Source organism: Mycteria americana, chromosome 17 (assembly GCF_035582795.1).
Source record: "Mycteria americana isolate JAX WOST 10 ecotype Jacksonville Zoo and Gardens chromosome 17, USCA_MyAme_1.0, whole genome shotgun sequence".
NCBI lineage: Eukaryota > Metazoa > Chordata > Aves > Ciconiiformes > Ciconiidae > Mycteria > Mycteria americana.
Genome location: NC_134381.1, coordinates 3,920,084 through 3,933,786, shown reverse-complemented (window position 1 = coordinate 3,933,786; position 13,703 = coordinate 3,920,084). Strand labels below are relative to the sequence as shown.

Sequence of the window (13,703 nt, the reverse complement as noted above, 5' to 3'; positions counted from 1 at the left end):
CCTGGGTGCAGGCATCAGAGCTGGGGCAGGCACTGGGAGCAGCCTCTGCTCCCAGTTTGTTCCAGATAAGCTCAGTCTAAATCCCCATAGCAGCCTGGAGCAGAAATACCCCGGGCTGGTTTTGGGTGGGTTTGTGTGAAGGGTGCATTTGGGTGCGGGGAGGTAAGAGGGGAAACTGTCCCCGGTCTTTACTCTCCCCACCCCCCGTTTGTTTTTCCCTGTTTCAGTCTCTCCTGGTCCGTACAAGAGGGGGAAATACGAAGCGCTACCAGCTCAGCCCCCGGGTTTTGCTTTTCTGTGGAACAAACCCTCCTTCGGCCCCTTTTCTGCCACCGTGTCCTCCCGGGTGGGGACCCAGGACCCGGCCCCCCAGCCCTGGCATCGCCCTGGGAGCTCACGCTGGAAACCCGGGGGTGCTCAGGGGATGCTCAGCCAGGCTGAGTCAGGCCCATGTGAAGGAGTTTCTGTTTTCTGGGTGGAAATGAACTCAGATTCAAATTCCTGAAACCCTGAACCGCCGGCTGGGGCTTAACCCTTCGGGTGCACCCGTCGATGCTGCGGGATGCTCGCCCAGCTCCCTGCAGGGAGATGCAGCGGCTCTCGGCTCTTCTCGGTGCCCTGTCGACCGCGGCACCTCTTGCGCTGTCCCTCCTGCTGGCTGTCACTGTGTTGCTGATGCTCGGCCTGCCCAGAGCCATCGCGTGTCCTGTCACGCTGCCTTTCCTAAAATCTCGTAGGGATGAGCCTGCGCTGAGCCGGGCCCAGCTGCGGCGGGGCGAGCCGGCGGGCAGGGCGGGCGGCACAGCAGCGGGGCTCTGTGCCCGCTGGGACAGCCCGTGTCCGTGGGTCGCTCCCAGCCCACCCCTCCCCAGCTCCGCCACTGCAGGTGCTGCTCAGGGCTCGTAGGGTGCTGCTGGTTTGAGGTCTGGCTCAGCACCCTGTCCCTGCCATGCTGCGCACCCTGTCCCTGCCGCGCTGCACACGTTGTCCCTGTTGTGCTGCGTACCCCGTCCCTGGCACGCTGTGCATCCCTTCCACGGCACGCCGTGCACCCCGTCCCCAGTGCGTTGTGCACCCCGTCCGTGTGTGCCCCCCGTCCTTGCCATGCTGTGCACCCTGTTCCTGCCGTGCTGTGCCCCCCATCCCCGGCGTGCTGTGCACGACTGGTGGGGGACGCCCCGGCACGCTGGCTGCACAACGCCAGGATTTGGGGCACGCGAGGGTGGCTGAGGAGCAGCGAGCAACCCCCCCGGGTGCATTTAGACCAGGCATCGGTGCGGGATTGCTGGAGCAGCCCCGCTGCGAGGGATGACCCGGGCACCCTTTGCCCATCCGGTGGCATCAACCTCCCTGCGGTGGTGGCCTTGTCCCCAGTTCCCTTGCTGGAAGAGCCTCGTTATCCTCCTGGGCCGCTGGGAAGAACCGGAGCGGCCCGAGACAGGACGCGAGGGGCAGGGTGGGAGGCAGGGGGTCGGCGTGGGAAAGCCGGCGCTTGGGTGACTTTCCGGGCAGCGTGTGCATCTCGGCACTGCCCGTCCTCCCCGGCTTTCCTCCCGCCGGCCGGGCGCGGGCAGGGTGCCGGCAGCTCCACTGCCCGCCTTGCACGCCCAGTATGGGAACCGTCGGCCGGGCGGCCGCTCCCCCGCACGCCGGGGACAGCCGGGGCTGCCGCAGGGCTGTCCCGGTGAGCGGTGCCCTGCCGCCTTGCGCCAGCACCCCTGCGTGCCCGGGAGCCGGTGGCCGGGCAAGGAGGGGCCCTTTGAGTTCTGCTGCCTGTGTCTGGGTGGAGATCAGCTTCCATCCGTTCTTGCCTCGCCGAGGTGCGAGCCGGCGGTGCTGCGTGCCAGCCCCTGGATGTCCCTGCAACCCGCCCCCACTCGCTAATCATTTACTGGCTAAATTAGTCATTAACTCCTTCCCCGGCAGCCGTGGCAAGTCTGGCCGGGCCAGCACATGCTGCTTGCGGGTCCCCTGCCAGCGGGATGTCCTACGGGCCATTGCCACCACGGCATGGGCCATTGCCACCACGGCATGGGCCATCACCACCATGGCACAGAGCGACCTTCACCAGGGTGGGGACACCCGGCAAAGGGACGTGACGGCACAGCCCCCGGGGTGTCCACTCCTCCCTTGCTCTGCAAACACAGCCCCGTGCCATCACCCCCGTGCTGTGCTGGCGGTGGCGAGGGGACACGGGGACGCCTGCGTGGAGGCAGGGGGGAGCTGGGGCTTTCCTGCGGCCCCGCTGAGTCAGGCTGTCCCGCGGGGGCCGGGGGAAATGAGCCAGGCGAGGTTTCGTCATGAGCGCGGGGGCCATGGCTCAGCCGGCCCAGGGGCTCTGCTTCAATGAGCTTTTTTGTCCTTTTTTTTTTTTTCTTTTTTTTTTTTCTGGACCAGGGGGAAAATGCCCTGCCTCTGGTGAGGCATCCCTGCGGCATCCCACAAGGGCTTGGGCACCCTGCTCCCAGCTGCTGCTCCTGCTCCCCCTCATCTACCCAGGGGGGCTCCTGGCAGGGCTCCTGGGGAAGGCTGGGATTTCAAAGGCACCCTCACCCCCCCGAATACCTTTAAGTAGCAGCAGAGGGATGACACGGTCTCGGTCTCTGGAGGGCGTGTCTGGCGCAAGGGACTTGGGGCTTTGGGCTTGCAAAACGGGATGTGGGCTGAAGGGAGGTTGCGGATGACTGTTCCCGCTCGGATTTGTCAGACTCTCGCCTCCAGCCTCCCTGGGGGGTGCGTGTGTGTATGGGTGTGCACGGGCGTGTGTGGGCATGTGTGTGCACGGGTGGGCATGTTTGTGCATGGGTGTGCACGTGGGTGTGCACGTGGGCGTGCACGTTTGTGCAGGGGTGTGCGTGGATGCGTGTGCTGCTTTGGGCATGAGCCGCTCCGCCGCAGGGCACCCGGTGCCCGCTGTCCCCGCACCGCCCCATGGTGTGCGGTGGGGAGAGCCCCGTCCCTGGGGCGCAGCCGGGGTGCACCCCCTGGCCATGCACGCTTGCAGCGATGCCGCCCCGGGGACCCACCCCCTGTCCCTTGGGGGGCCATGAGCATGGTGGCCATGGCCACCATGAGCTGGCCAGGCCAGCCCGGGAGTAGCCAGGGAGCAGGAGGCAGCTCTGCGTCCCCCGAGGCACAGCTGCCAGCACCTTGGCCTGGCTACTGCCAGGCGCGGAGGGGTGAAGGCTGTTTTGGGTGCAGAGGAGCAGCGCACCCTCTGCCCACCCAAGATCCTGGCAAGTCGGGAAAAGGGGAAGGACATCCCCAACCTCAGCTTATCGGGTATCTTTGAAGGGGTACGGGGGGATGCTCGTCTGAAGAGCAGCTTTGCCGAGCACCCCCAGCGGAGCCTGCCTGGTGGCGTGCCGCTCAGGGCAGCGCTGCGGGAGGCTGAGCCGGTCCCCAGCCCTGGGGAGCCGCCTGGGCTGAGCCACGTCCCTGTCCCTGGCCAGGCTCCGTCCCACCTGGGACGTGCTGCGATGCTGCGGCAGCGCTGATCCTGCAGATACTGCAGATACCTCCGTAGGTCATGGATGCGTCGAGAGGACGGCAAGTGAGAAGGGCACTGCTGTTGGGTGGGGGCCGAGCAAACTTTGCAGCAAAACCTGTGTAGGATCTGACCTCCCCGCTGCCAGATCTGCTGACTCTGCCGGCCACGGCCTGGGCTATTTAAAGCATCACTCTCATTTTCACATGATTTTGAGGGTAATGAGGAAAACGAGCTCTGGCCACGCACTCTTGCTGGCAGGGCTCTCTGCAAGCCAGGGGCTGCCAGGACGGTGTTTCTGGAGCCCCGGTCTCCCCACCACGGTGAAACAAACCTCAGGCAGCAAATACAGGTAGCTGCAGGGAAGGATACGGTCAAGCTGTCCATGCTGTTCTCCTGGCGATAAGGTCTCTGGGCTAGCCCTGGGGCTCATGGCTCGTTTCTTCCCCTTGGCTTTGCTCTAAGAGGTGCCAGAGCTGGGGCTGGCCCTGGTCATACGGGAGGTCGGGATAGGAGCTGCGGTCTGTGCATGTGTGGGGCTGCTGCTGGTGCTGGAGATGCTTCCAAGGGCAGGACGCATCCAGTCCAGGCTGCTGGGTGAGCTTGGGCAGCTTTGCCACGGCTTTTGGCGTCCTTCTGAGGGTGAGACCCACCTCCTGCCCTGGCTCAAAGCGACTAAAACTGGACCAGGGCTTCTCTGCCTGGGCCATGACCTCTCAGTACGTGAGGGCTGCACATGCCTTTGGGGGTGCAACCCGCATCGCCGGCGGCACCGGCTGCTCCGCGGCTGTTGCCTTCCCGTCCGGCCCGTGCCGCTGTGCTGGCGCTGCTTTGGGCTCGGCGACGGCCGCAGTGGCACGACCGGCTGGGGGGGTGGCAGGAGCGGGAGCCGCCTCTCCCGGCCGGTTTCGCCCAGACGAGCCTCGGGCTCCGCGGTCCTCGGGTGTCACCCGGGACAAGGACAAACCTGTGCTGCCTGTTTCATCCCCCTGCCACAGTGTCCTTGCGGGAGCTGCTTGCCCTGCCGTGCCCGTGGTGGCAGTGACGGGGAGGGTGTGGGGGTCCCTGGGACCCGGCAGGGAGGGCTGGAGCACGGCCGGGGACGCGGAGCTGATGTGGCATAGCCGGACCCTACTCCTGGCTCCCAGCATCTCACCCAGCCCCGCGTCCGGCCTGGCCTCGGGGGTTTGCCCGGCGGCTGGGATGCCCAGAGCCCTTTCTCTGCCCTCCCCGTGCAAAGCCGGCTGCTGCAGAGCCCCTTTCTCTCCTCCTGCAGCCGCCACGTGCAGCTCAGTCACGGGGACGGCGGGCGAGGGAAGGAGGGGAACCCGGGGGCCGAGGAACAGATGAAGTCTGTGATCAGAGGTGCCGGCGCTGGGGCTCCTGCTGAGCCAGGCATTGGTGGGTGCCGTTGGCACCCATCTGTGACCACAAAGCTGGTGGCTTCCCCCTGCCCTGCCTTGCCGGGAACCAGAGAGATGTGCCGGAGCCTGCGCTGGCCCGGCAACCCCGGCTGCTCGGGGACCGCTGCCTCTGCACGGCTCGGTGTGACGGGGACCAGGGGGGTGGCACACGGAGCAGCGGGAGGGTGTCGGTGCCGGGAGCTCGGTGCTCCCAGAGCAAACACCGGGCTTGGGAAAGCACCGTCTGTAGGTGGCTGGGGACACCCGGCACCACCCTGGGAGGTCCCTGCTTGTGCACCCGGAGCGCTTTGCCGTGGGTGTCTGAGCCCGCACCCAGGACAGGGCGGTGGCTGGGTGGGAGCCAGCAGAGCCCCATCCCTCCCTCGCCCTGCCATGGGGACAGGCAGGGGACACAGCTGCCTGGACTGCCACCCGTCCCCAAACCCTTCCAGCTCTTGGCTGGACACACGGTCGAAGCGGCTCGTAGAGGGGCGGCCGCTCGTGGGTGGCCTTGGTCGTGCAGCTGGGGGCTCGGCGTAGCCCCCGGCACTGCCGGGAGGTTTTGTTCAGCCTGGTGAAGGAGCCAGTGGGTGCTTAGCCAGTTCCCGTGTGGGACACGTGAGCTCCACGCAGGGTGCTACAGGCGTGGGGGGGGCCGGGGCACCCACTGGCATCATCAGCGTGGGCTTCCCATCCTCTGCTCTCAAGCAAAGCCTGGCTGTACCACCGCTAGCAGTCCACATCTTGCCAAATCTGGTGTCACCTTGTGTCACCGCCTCGCCACACCGCTGGCCACCTCCTCCTACTCCCCGCGGGTCCCGGGGGCTGAGCGCGGTGGCTGGCGGGGCAGCCAGGGCAGCGGGCAGGGAGCATCAGCGGCCCCCCAGCACCCCCTCGGCACCCCGGGGGGGCTTGCTGAGCTGGGGGAGATTGAGTCACCTTGGATGTTTGACTGCAAATCTTTTGTTTGGATGTCTGCAAGTAATCGACTTTTGCTTTTCCATTTGCTTAAAACCTCCTAATTGGCCCCGTCGTTAATCAGGGAAGAATGAGTGACTAAGCCGTCTCGCCTGCCCGGGCACCCGGGGCTCTTTTTTTCCCATGGACCGAAAGGAAATGAAACCTCAAAATGTCCTTTTAAACCTCAGCTGTCAGCATCGCTGCCCAGAGCCCTGGCCAAAATCATACAGTTCTGTAGACAGGAGTTGCAACAGAGGTGCGGCGTGGACGCAAGCGCGGCGTGACTGCGAGCTCTTTCTTTTCCAGGACAAAATGCCAAAATTGGGGGTGAGGAATTTCTCTGCTGGGACGAGCAGGCGTCTCATTCTTTGCAGCGAAAAAAGGTTGCTTACATTTAAAGGGCTTTTCAGCCCTGGCACGGCAAGACGCTGGCCCGTGGTGTTTGCTCCCGTCGTGGAGCCGGCAGTGCCAGCATCTCCTCGGGGATGAGTTTATCTGTCCCCAGCCACCATCCTCGGGCAGCATTTTCCTCTGGAGCTGCTCGTCCCACGGGGATTTGCAGCACCCTGCAGCAAGCTGCTCCCTCGTGCTGGCTGGGCTGCAAGCGTGGCTCCGGGCGGCTGCTGCTGGAGATTTTGGCTCCCGTCGAGCTGTGCCGGGGCTGGCGCGAGGGTCTGTTTTGTCTGGGTTCGTGCCCCCAGCATCGCGCTGGCTCCTGCGCTGGGGATGCGTAGCCAGCATCATTCCTGCCTGCGCCCATCGCCAGAGCTCTGGCAGGGGCTGAGCCGTCAGAAATAGTTGGAGGCGACTCAAATTCTTTCCTTTTCACAGGCTCTGGGGCAAAGTTGAGAGCGAAATTCAAAGTAGAGGCCCCGTGTGCCAAAGGCAGCTCTGGGGAAGTTGTCTCCCCGGACCTGTGATGCTTTGTGACGGGGTTTTTGGTGCAGGAGCCCCGTGTGGGGTCTGGAGCTGGGGTGGGGAGGGGAGAGGGCAGGGCGCTGCGTGGGGCAGGGTGTAGGTGGGGAGGGTGCTGCATGGGGCAGGGTGCACATGGGGCAGGGTGCTGTGTGGGGCAGGGTGCTGTGTGGGGCAGGATGCATATGGGGCAGGGTGCATGTGGGGCAGGGTGCTGTGAGGGGCAGGGTGTCAAGTGGGACAGGGTGCTCAGGATGCGTGTGGGTCAGGGTTTACTCCATGGAGCAGGGTGCACATGGGGCAGGGGTGCTGGCAAAGGTTGGGGGGACAGTCCCGCTGCCCCGCTGTGGCTGGTGGCCCAGGAGGAACAAGGGGTTCCCGTGGCTGCACCCTGGGGCTGGGAAAGCACCGTCCCTGCGGCTGGGGCTGGGTTTGCAATGCTGGGGGGCCGGGCTGTCGTGGGTTTGCAATGCTGGGGGGCCGGGCTGTCTCCTGTCCCCTTCGAATCTCCCCGCTGCACGCGTGGCCCCGAGCATCGCCGGCTGCGGAGCCTGGAGCCGCCCAGCCCCTCTGTAGGATGGCCCTTACGGGGGCACGGCGGGGTCGGGTGGGTGGGAGTGATGCTTGCGGCTGGGGAATGGGGGGGTTGCCCCCAATCTCAGCCGGCCGAGGCGGTCGGAGCAGGGCCGGGGAGCGGCACAAGGCGCAGGAAGCCGTCAGCATCGCCGGAATCAGCTTAATGTCAGGAATTTCCTGCTGGGGAGAGGAATCCATGGCATTAACGTGAAAGGCCAAAAAAGGCGATCATCCTGACCCCAAATTAGTCCCTGGGCTGGACGGGGAGGGCAGAGGGCAGTGGGCTCGGCCGTGGCCCCTGCACCGAAGCCTGCTCCGGCAGGCAGGAGGGTGACGGGAGGTGTTGGGTGGGTGGGGAGGGTGGGGGGCAGGTGTCCGAGCGGGGTGCCGGGGGGGTCTGCAGCAAGGAGACCCCTAAATCCAGCCCCTGCCTAACGCGGTTCTGCTGTCCCGTTGCAGAGAAGACGGGGAAGGTGCTGGGGGAGTTTTGCCGGTGCTACAAGGAGCAGTACGGCGTAGCGCTCTTCAACAGCGTCCGCTATGAGATCGAAGGCAACGGAGGGCCACAGGCCCAGCTGCTCCACCGCAAGGTAAGAGCCCGGCTCTGCGTGAGGAGCCTGGACCCGGCAGGGATCTCCATCCCCATGCCCAGCAAGCACGGACCGATGTCCTCCCCAAAGCCCCGGGCACGTCCCCATGTCCTCCCCAAAGCCCCGGGCACGTCCCCTCTCCCCGTTCCACGCTGCTGGGGTGGAATGTAGCCCCTGTGCCACCGGTCCAGCCCATCCTCGTGGCGTTGTGCGCCGTGCGTGCAGCACGTGGGGTGATGGGAGCCGCTGGGATGGTTTTCTTTCCCAGCCCACGCAACGAGCACAGCCAGCGAGCAGGGGCGAGGCTGGCTTTTGGTCGCAGCCCCCGTGGGCGTCTGTGCTTGATGCCAGGGCTGGCCGGAGCTCCCGGGACCCCCTCGGGCCCAGTGGAGCCCCGAGCAGGGCGTGCCAGGCTGTTGTCCTCCTGCCCCCGGGCGCGAGCGATGCTCCAGCCCAGGCAAATGCCCAGGGAGGGGTAGGAAGCCCCTGGCGGGTCCCTGACCCCGCGGGGGAAGGGTAGGTGGCTCCAAGCCTGATCTCCAGCAGCCACATGTCTCCTGGCTGGCAAAAGTTCTCCAAGCATCCCCCCTTGTTGCCTGCGGCTCCGGCACCTGGGGACGGATCCCGCTCTCCCCTCCCGCCTCCAAGGCAGATGCACGCCAGCCGGGGCTTCTCGCCGGCAGACAGGGTTTGGAGTTGCTCCCTGGCCAGGTCGGTGGAGCCGCCGTCCCGTGGCTGCTCCTTGAAAGCAGGAGGAGATGTGATTGCACGTGGGGCTGGGCTTCTGCTTTTGTCTGGGGCTTAAAGGCGTGGTTTTTTTAAGAAATCTAGAAATTGCACCCATGAAATCAGACTCAAGCCCTGGGTGCTCACAGCGACTGTCCTTCTGGCCCACCCACGAAGGTGACACCTTGCCCGGGCACCTGGACGTGCCCCATCTCCTCTGGAAGCTGCCTGGGTGCTGAGTGTGTTGAGCAAAATAAAGGTGTGGAGGTTCCTGGGCAGGAGCCGGGCACCCGGCGTCCTCAGCAAGGCGTCCCTTGGGTTCCTCGCAATTTGGCAGATGCCATCAAACCCCCCGGGGGTACCTCCCTCCCGAGGCTGGTCGCTTCATCAGAAAGCTCCAGGAATGTCTGAGGAACGGCGGCGAGGCGGGGAGGTCAGGGACGCTGTGCAAGTCTTTTAAAACCCCAGCGTATAAATGGCACATTCCTCTTGCGCGATGTCCCGTCTGCTGCCCGTCCTCTGCCAGGGCGCGGGCAGAGCCTCCAGCCGGGCTGCACCCGGGCTCCAAACACCCCAGGGACCTGCGTGTCTGTGGGGCGGCTCTGCAAGGAGCCGGGGAGAGCATCCCTTTGCGCTCCCCAAATATGCCAAAAAAAGTTGTGGGTGGCCAGAAGATGCAGGATAGCATCCTCCCCGTCCTCAGGCAGGTCCAGCTGGAATCTGGCATTTGGGGTTTTAAAAATTTTATTTATTTTTTACCTTACTTTTTGCCATCTCTGTGGGGATGTGGTGCTCAGAGGCAGCTCCTGCAGCCATACCGGGGGCTGGAGGCCCTCCTGGGCAGAGGGGGACAGCCGGGCTGGGGTCTGAATTGTGGCTCAGTCGCCCGAAATGCCAGCAAGAAGCAGCAGCGATAAGAACAAGAAATAAATGTTTCTGCCTTTGGTCTCCCCAGCAGCCCAGGCATCCCCAGCCAGCGGTGGGGACAGCGTACCTCGTGGCCTTGGTCCGACATCCTCATGTGCCTGAAAACCAGTCCCCGAGCATCCTCTCTTCTCGTAACACCCCTCCTGCCTCTCCCAGCCGAGCCCCACAGCTGGTGTATCCAGACCCCGCTCTCGCTCCCCGTCCCGCAGCAGGGACGCAGGCAGCCCGGGGCCCTCCGCCCGCGCGCTGCCTGGCCCCCTCCCTGCCCAGCCTCGCCATTTGGCACATACCCGCCTGTCCCAAATATTTGCCGGGGTTGGGTGGTGCCACCTCGGTGCCTGCCCCGGGTGAGGAGGCTGTGCCAGGAGGGGACGGCTGTGCCGCAGGGCCGGGGCTCTGGGGTGCTGGTGGCTGTGAGCGGCTGCTCCCCATCCGAGGGTCCCCTGGACCCACATCAGGGCTCGCCCCGGGTTTTCTTTCATTATCAGCCAGTCCGTCTGCCTTGGGCAGTGGTTTTGAAGCTGGTTTGTATGGGCTGATTCTTCCTGGATGAGCCACCCCGGTGAGATGCTGATGGGGACTCCCGGAGCTGGCACCACCTTTCTGTCCCCATCCCCGCTGGTGGCCTCGGGGTTTGGGCTCTCATCGCTCCCCCTGTCCCCCAGCCCTGCAGGGCTTGCGTCGTGCTTTCTTTGGGGCTTTGGAAAGCAGTAAGGAGCAGCGAGGTGCCGTCAGCCTGTTTGCTGAGCCAAGCTGCTCTCAGACCTCCTGACCACCCAAGGGGGTGTGGGGTTGGGGAGCGGTGGGGGGCTTGGGGAAGGCAATGGGCTGCCTGCGAACGGGAGATGGGCAGAGCAGGGAGAGGAGAGGGAAAGGTCCTGGTGCTGGGTGCATGGTGACCTGATGGCCACCGTGGTGGACGGTGGGTGGCCACGGCAGGAGAGGTGGCCGCTGCACGCTCCCGCCCTCACGAGAGCTCTCGGCTCTTGTTTATGTTCCTGGGATCATAAAAATTCTTGGGACGAATTCTTGGCTCGCTCAGCCAGCCTGTGTTTGGGATGGCGTAAACGCTGCCGGGTGCAGGCCAAAAGGCGCTGGGCAGCCGGTGAGGGGCTGCTCAGCTGGGGGGGCTCGGGGGTGCAGCCCGTCCTCAGGCTGTTCCTGTCGCTGGTCCTCCATCAAGTCCAGAGCGTTCAAGCATCGTCTGGTGCTGGGCTCTACAGGGTGGCTTCTTGCTTTTCCTCTTCCATGTCCCATCTGGAGCTCGTGCTTGGGTCCTGCCATCTGCAGTTTGCCTCTGACCCACCCCCTGGCAGGACCTTCTGGTTGATGGCCGCTACCGAGCAGTACCACGCGTGCTCCCGCCTGTCCCAAGCCAGGGAAATCGCAGTAGCTGGGGCTGGGAAGAGCTGCTGGAGGGCTCCGCTCCAATCTGCTGCTCGGCCAAGAGAGCTCAGGTCACTCAGCTGAGCTTGGTGTGTCTCCCAGGAAGGAGGTGCCAGGGACAGAGGTGTGACCACCACCATAGTGACCACCGCCACGTGCGACTGCGTGTGAGCAGCCCCTCTGAGGTTTTCTAGGGCCGTGCACGTGGAAACCCCCAGGCTGTCACCCGCATGCGCTCCTTCAGGCACCAAAATCTGCACTGTCATAGGAGATCATCCAGTGGTGAAACTGGAGACCCTCAGCATAGCCCTAGTGCAGAAAACCCCACCCAAACCACCACGAATGGACCTTGCTGAGCTCCCCGAGCCAGGCCGTGGCCACGGGATGGGGGGCAACCCGGCTGCCCCCTCCCTGCCCCTCCCGTGCCACCCACCGCGTGTCTCCTCCTCGCAGGTCCCGCTGGAGGACCACGTCATCTACTCGGGCAACCTCTTCCAGTACATTGAGGAGAACAAGAAGTGGAGGAACCGCTTCTGCGTGGTCCCGCACAACTATGGCTTGGTCCTCTACGAGAACAAACTGGTGAGGGGCATCGCCCTTTTGCCCATCTCCGGTGGGCACAGCTTCAAAGGGGGACACGCCATCGCTGCGGTGGCGTGGCCGTGCTCCCCGTCATCCGTGACCATCTTTTTCTGCTCAGGCCTATGAGCGGGACCTGCCACCCCGCGTACTGGTCAACAGCGCTGGCTACAAGATCCTCACCTCTGTGGACCAGTACCTGGAGCTGGTGAACAGCAGCCTGCCTGGTGAGTGGTCCTGGTGGGATGCTCGGGGTCCCCTGCACCCCCATGCTGCTGGCCATCCCTTGGGGACCTTTGGGAAGGGGTGGGTTTGGGGTGTGGGGCTGTAGGGAAGGAGAACGGCCCCATTCCCCCCGTGGGGTGAAAAGAAGGAAAGGAAGGAAAAATGCGTCTGCGGCTCCGTGAGAGCTGCCCCGAGCCGCTCCTGCCTCCCTTTCCCAGGGAGCGCTGGGCGAAGGCAGCAGCTCCTGCTCCTCCATCCAGACTCCCAAGAGGACGGGCCATCACCCCACTCACCGTCCTCCTGCCCTGGGTCCCTAAAGGCCAGGGCAGCCCCCAGGGAGTGGGGCAGGAGCTGCTGAAACAGCTCACGGGGGGCAGCGAGCCCTTCGCCGGTTTTGGGCATGGGCACGATGGCAGCAGGGTCAGGCCAGCAGCTCTGGGGAGGGTTTCACGCTGGAAATAGTGATTTTTTTTTTTTTTTTTTTTTTTCCAATTTTCACTTCTGATTTCCTTTTTGGAAGCGTGAGGCTCTGTGCACTTTTTTTGCCCCATGTTTTTGGTAGAACTCACAGCAAAGACACTGGGAAGGAGCCGAGGGGTCTTGTGTGCCCCGGCTGCACCCCAGCCCCAATTGCTGGGGCAGATGGACACCCCCGACCCTGCAGCGTCCCCACCCCTGTCCTGCCCCATCCCCTCCTCAAAGCATCCTCCCCCCCTGCAGGCGTGACGCCCAAATCGGGGCACTCCCCCATCCTGAAGTGCCCCACGGATTTCCCCCTGATCCTCTGGCACCCCTACGCCCGGCACTATTACTTCTGCGTGATGACGGGCAAGGAGCAGGAGAAGTGGCGGGCGGTTTTCCAGGACTGCGTGCGGCACTGCAACAACGGTGAGCGGCGCTGGGGGGGCCGACACGGGGGCTGCGGGGTGGGGAGAGCATCGTCCTCCTGCTCTGAAGAGGCTGTTGGGGACCCCGCGGTGGTTGGGTTGGGTTTTGGGCTAAAGGGGGTGATTTGAGGGTCAAGAGGAGGAATTGGCTGGGAGCTGTTGAGCATCATTGAGGATCTCATCCTCTCCCCAAGCAAGCGTGGGAGCGGGAGGGATCCGGCCGCCTGGTGCACCCCTGTGCCCGGCTTCATCCACCGCCCATAAGGAACGTGATGGCTGCACCAGGGCAGGCGGCATTTGCAGGAGCCAGCACGGAGCCTGGCTCAAGAGACGCCCTGATGCCTATTTTCTACCCCGAAACAGAAAATATTTGGTAATTAAAGTCATCAAAACTCCCAGCCCCACCGTCCTGCTCCCTGCCCCATCGGCACCGCCCGGGCTGCGGCGAGCGAGGGCAGCCGGGCTGCGGGCAGAGCGGGTGCGGGGCTGCGAAGGGCCGGGGCGGAGGCAGGACCTGCCTCCCATGTCAGCGATACTCTGGCAGGAAAACACGATTTTCCTGCTTGGCTGTGGCCTGTGTGCTCCTGGGCTGAGACCCAGGTCTCGGTGGTGCCTTGGATGGTGAGAATTTTCCTGGGGAAGGAGGTGCCAGTGCTGAAACCTGCTCAAAATCGGGTCTTTTAGTGGGCAAAGAGCGATGCTGCCTATTTTTTTAGTGCTGCTTTCGCTTCTGGGAGCTGCGTGTAGCCCCAGTTTTGCCAGAGCTGCTGTTTAGGGAACAGAGCGATGGGGTTGGATCCGGAGCCCGGGTTTCAGTAGGGGTTTCCATCCTCCCACGTTAGATTAAATCTGAAAGCTTTGCTCTTTCCCTTCCTTTTGGTGCTCCTCACTGCAAAACACATCCCTGTGCTGTTGGTGAGCTGGGGCCGCCCGAGCTCATCGGGACGAGCGTGTCCCCGCAGCCCGCCCGGGGCCTGGGCTCCTCTGGGGGGAGCTGGGTGCGGTGACCCCCCCAGCCGCTCTTCGCCCCGGGATGCTGCGG

The 13,703-nt window shown here is 64.4% G+C and overlaps 1 protein-coding gene across 1 annotated transcript in view; it reads left to right on the top strand.

Moving 5' to 3' along the window:
• Positions 1-13,703, top strand: part of NIBAN2 (niban apoptosis regulator 2) — a 31,110-nt gene that overhangs the window by 9,028 nt on the left and 8,379 nt on the right. The window contains exons 2-5 of the mRNA XM_075519948.1: positions 7,801-7,931; positions 11,424-11,552; positions 11,671-11,776; positions 12,495-12,662. Of these exons, the coding sequence (XP_075376063.1) occupies positions 7,801-7,931; positions 11,424-11,552; positions 11,671-11,776; positions 12,495-12,662 (534 nt within the window). The remainder of the gene's footprint in view (positions 1-7,800; positions 7,932-11,423; positions 11,553-11,670; positions 11,777-12,494; positions 12,663-13,703) is intronic.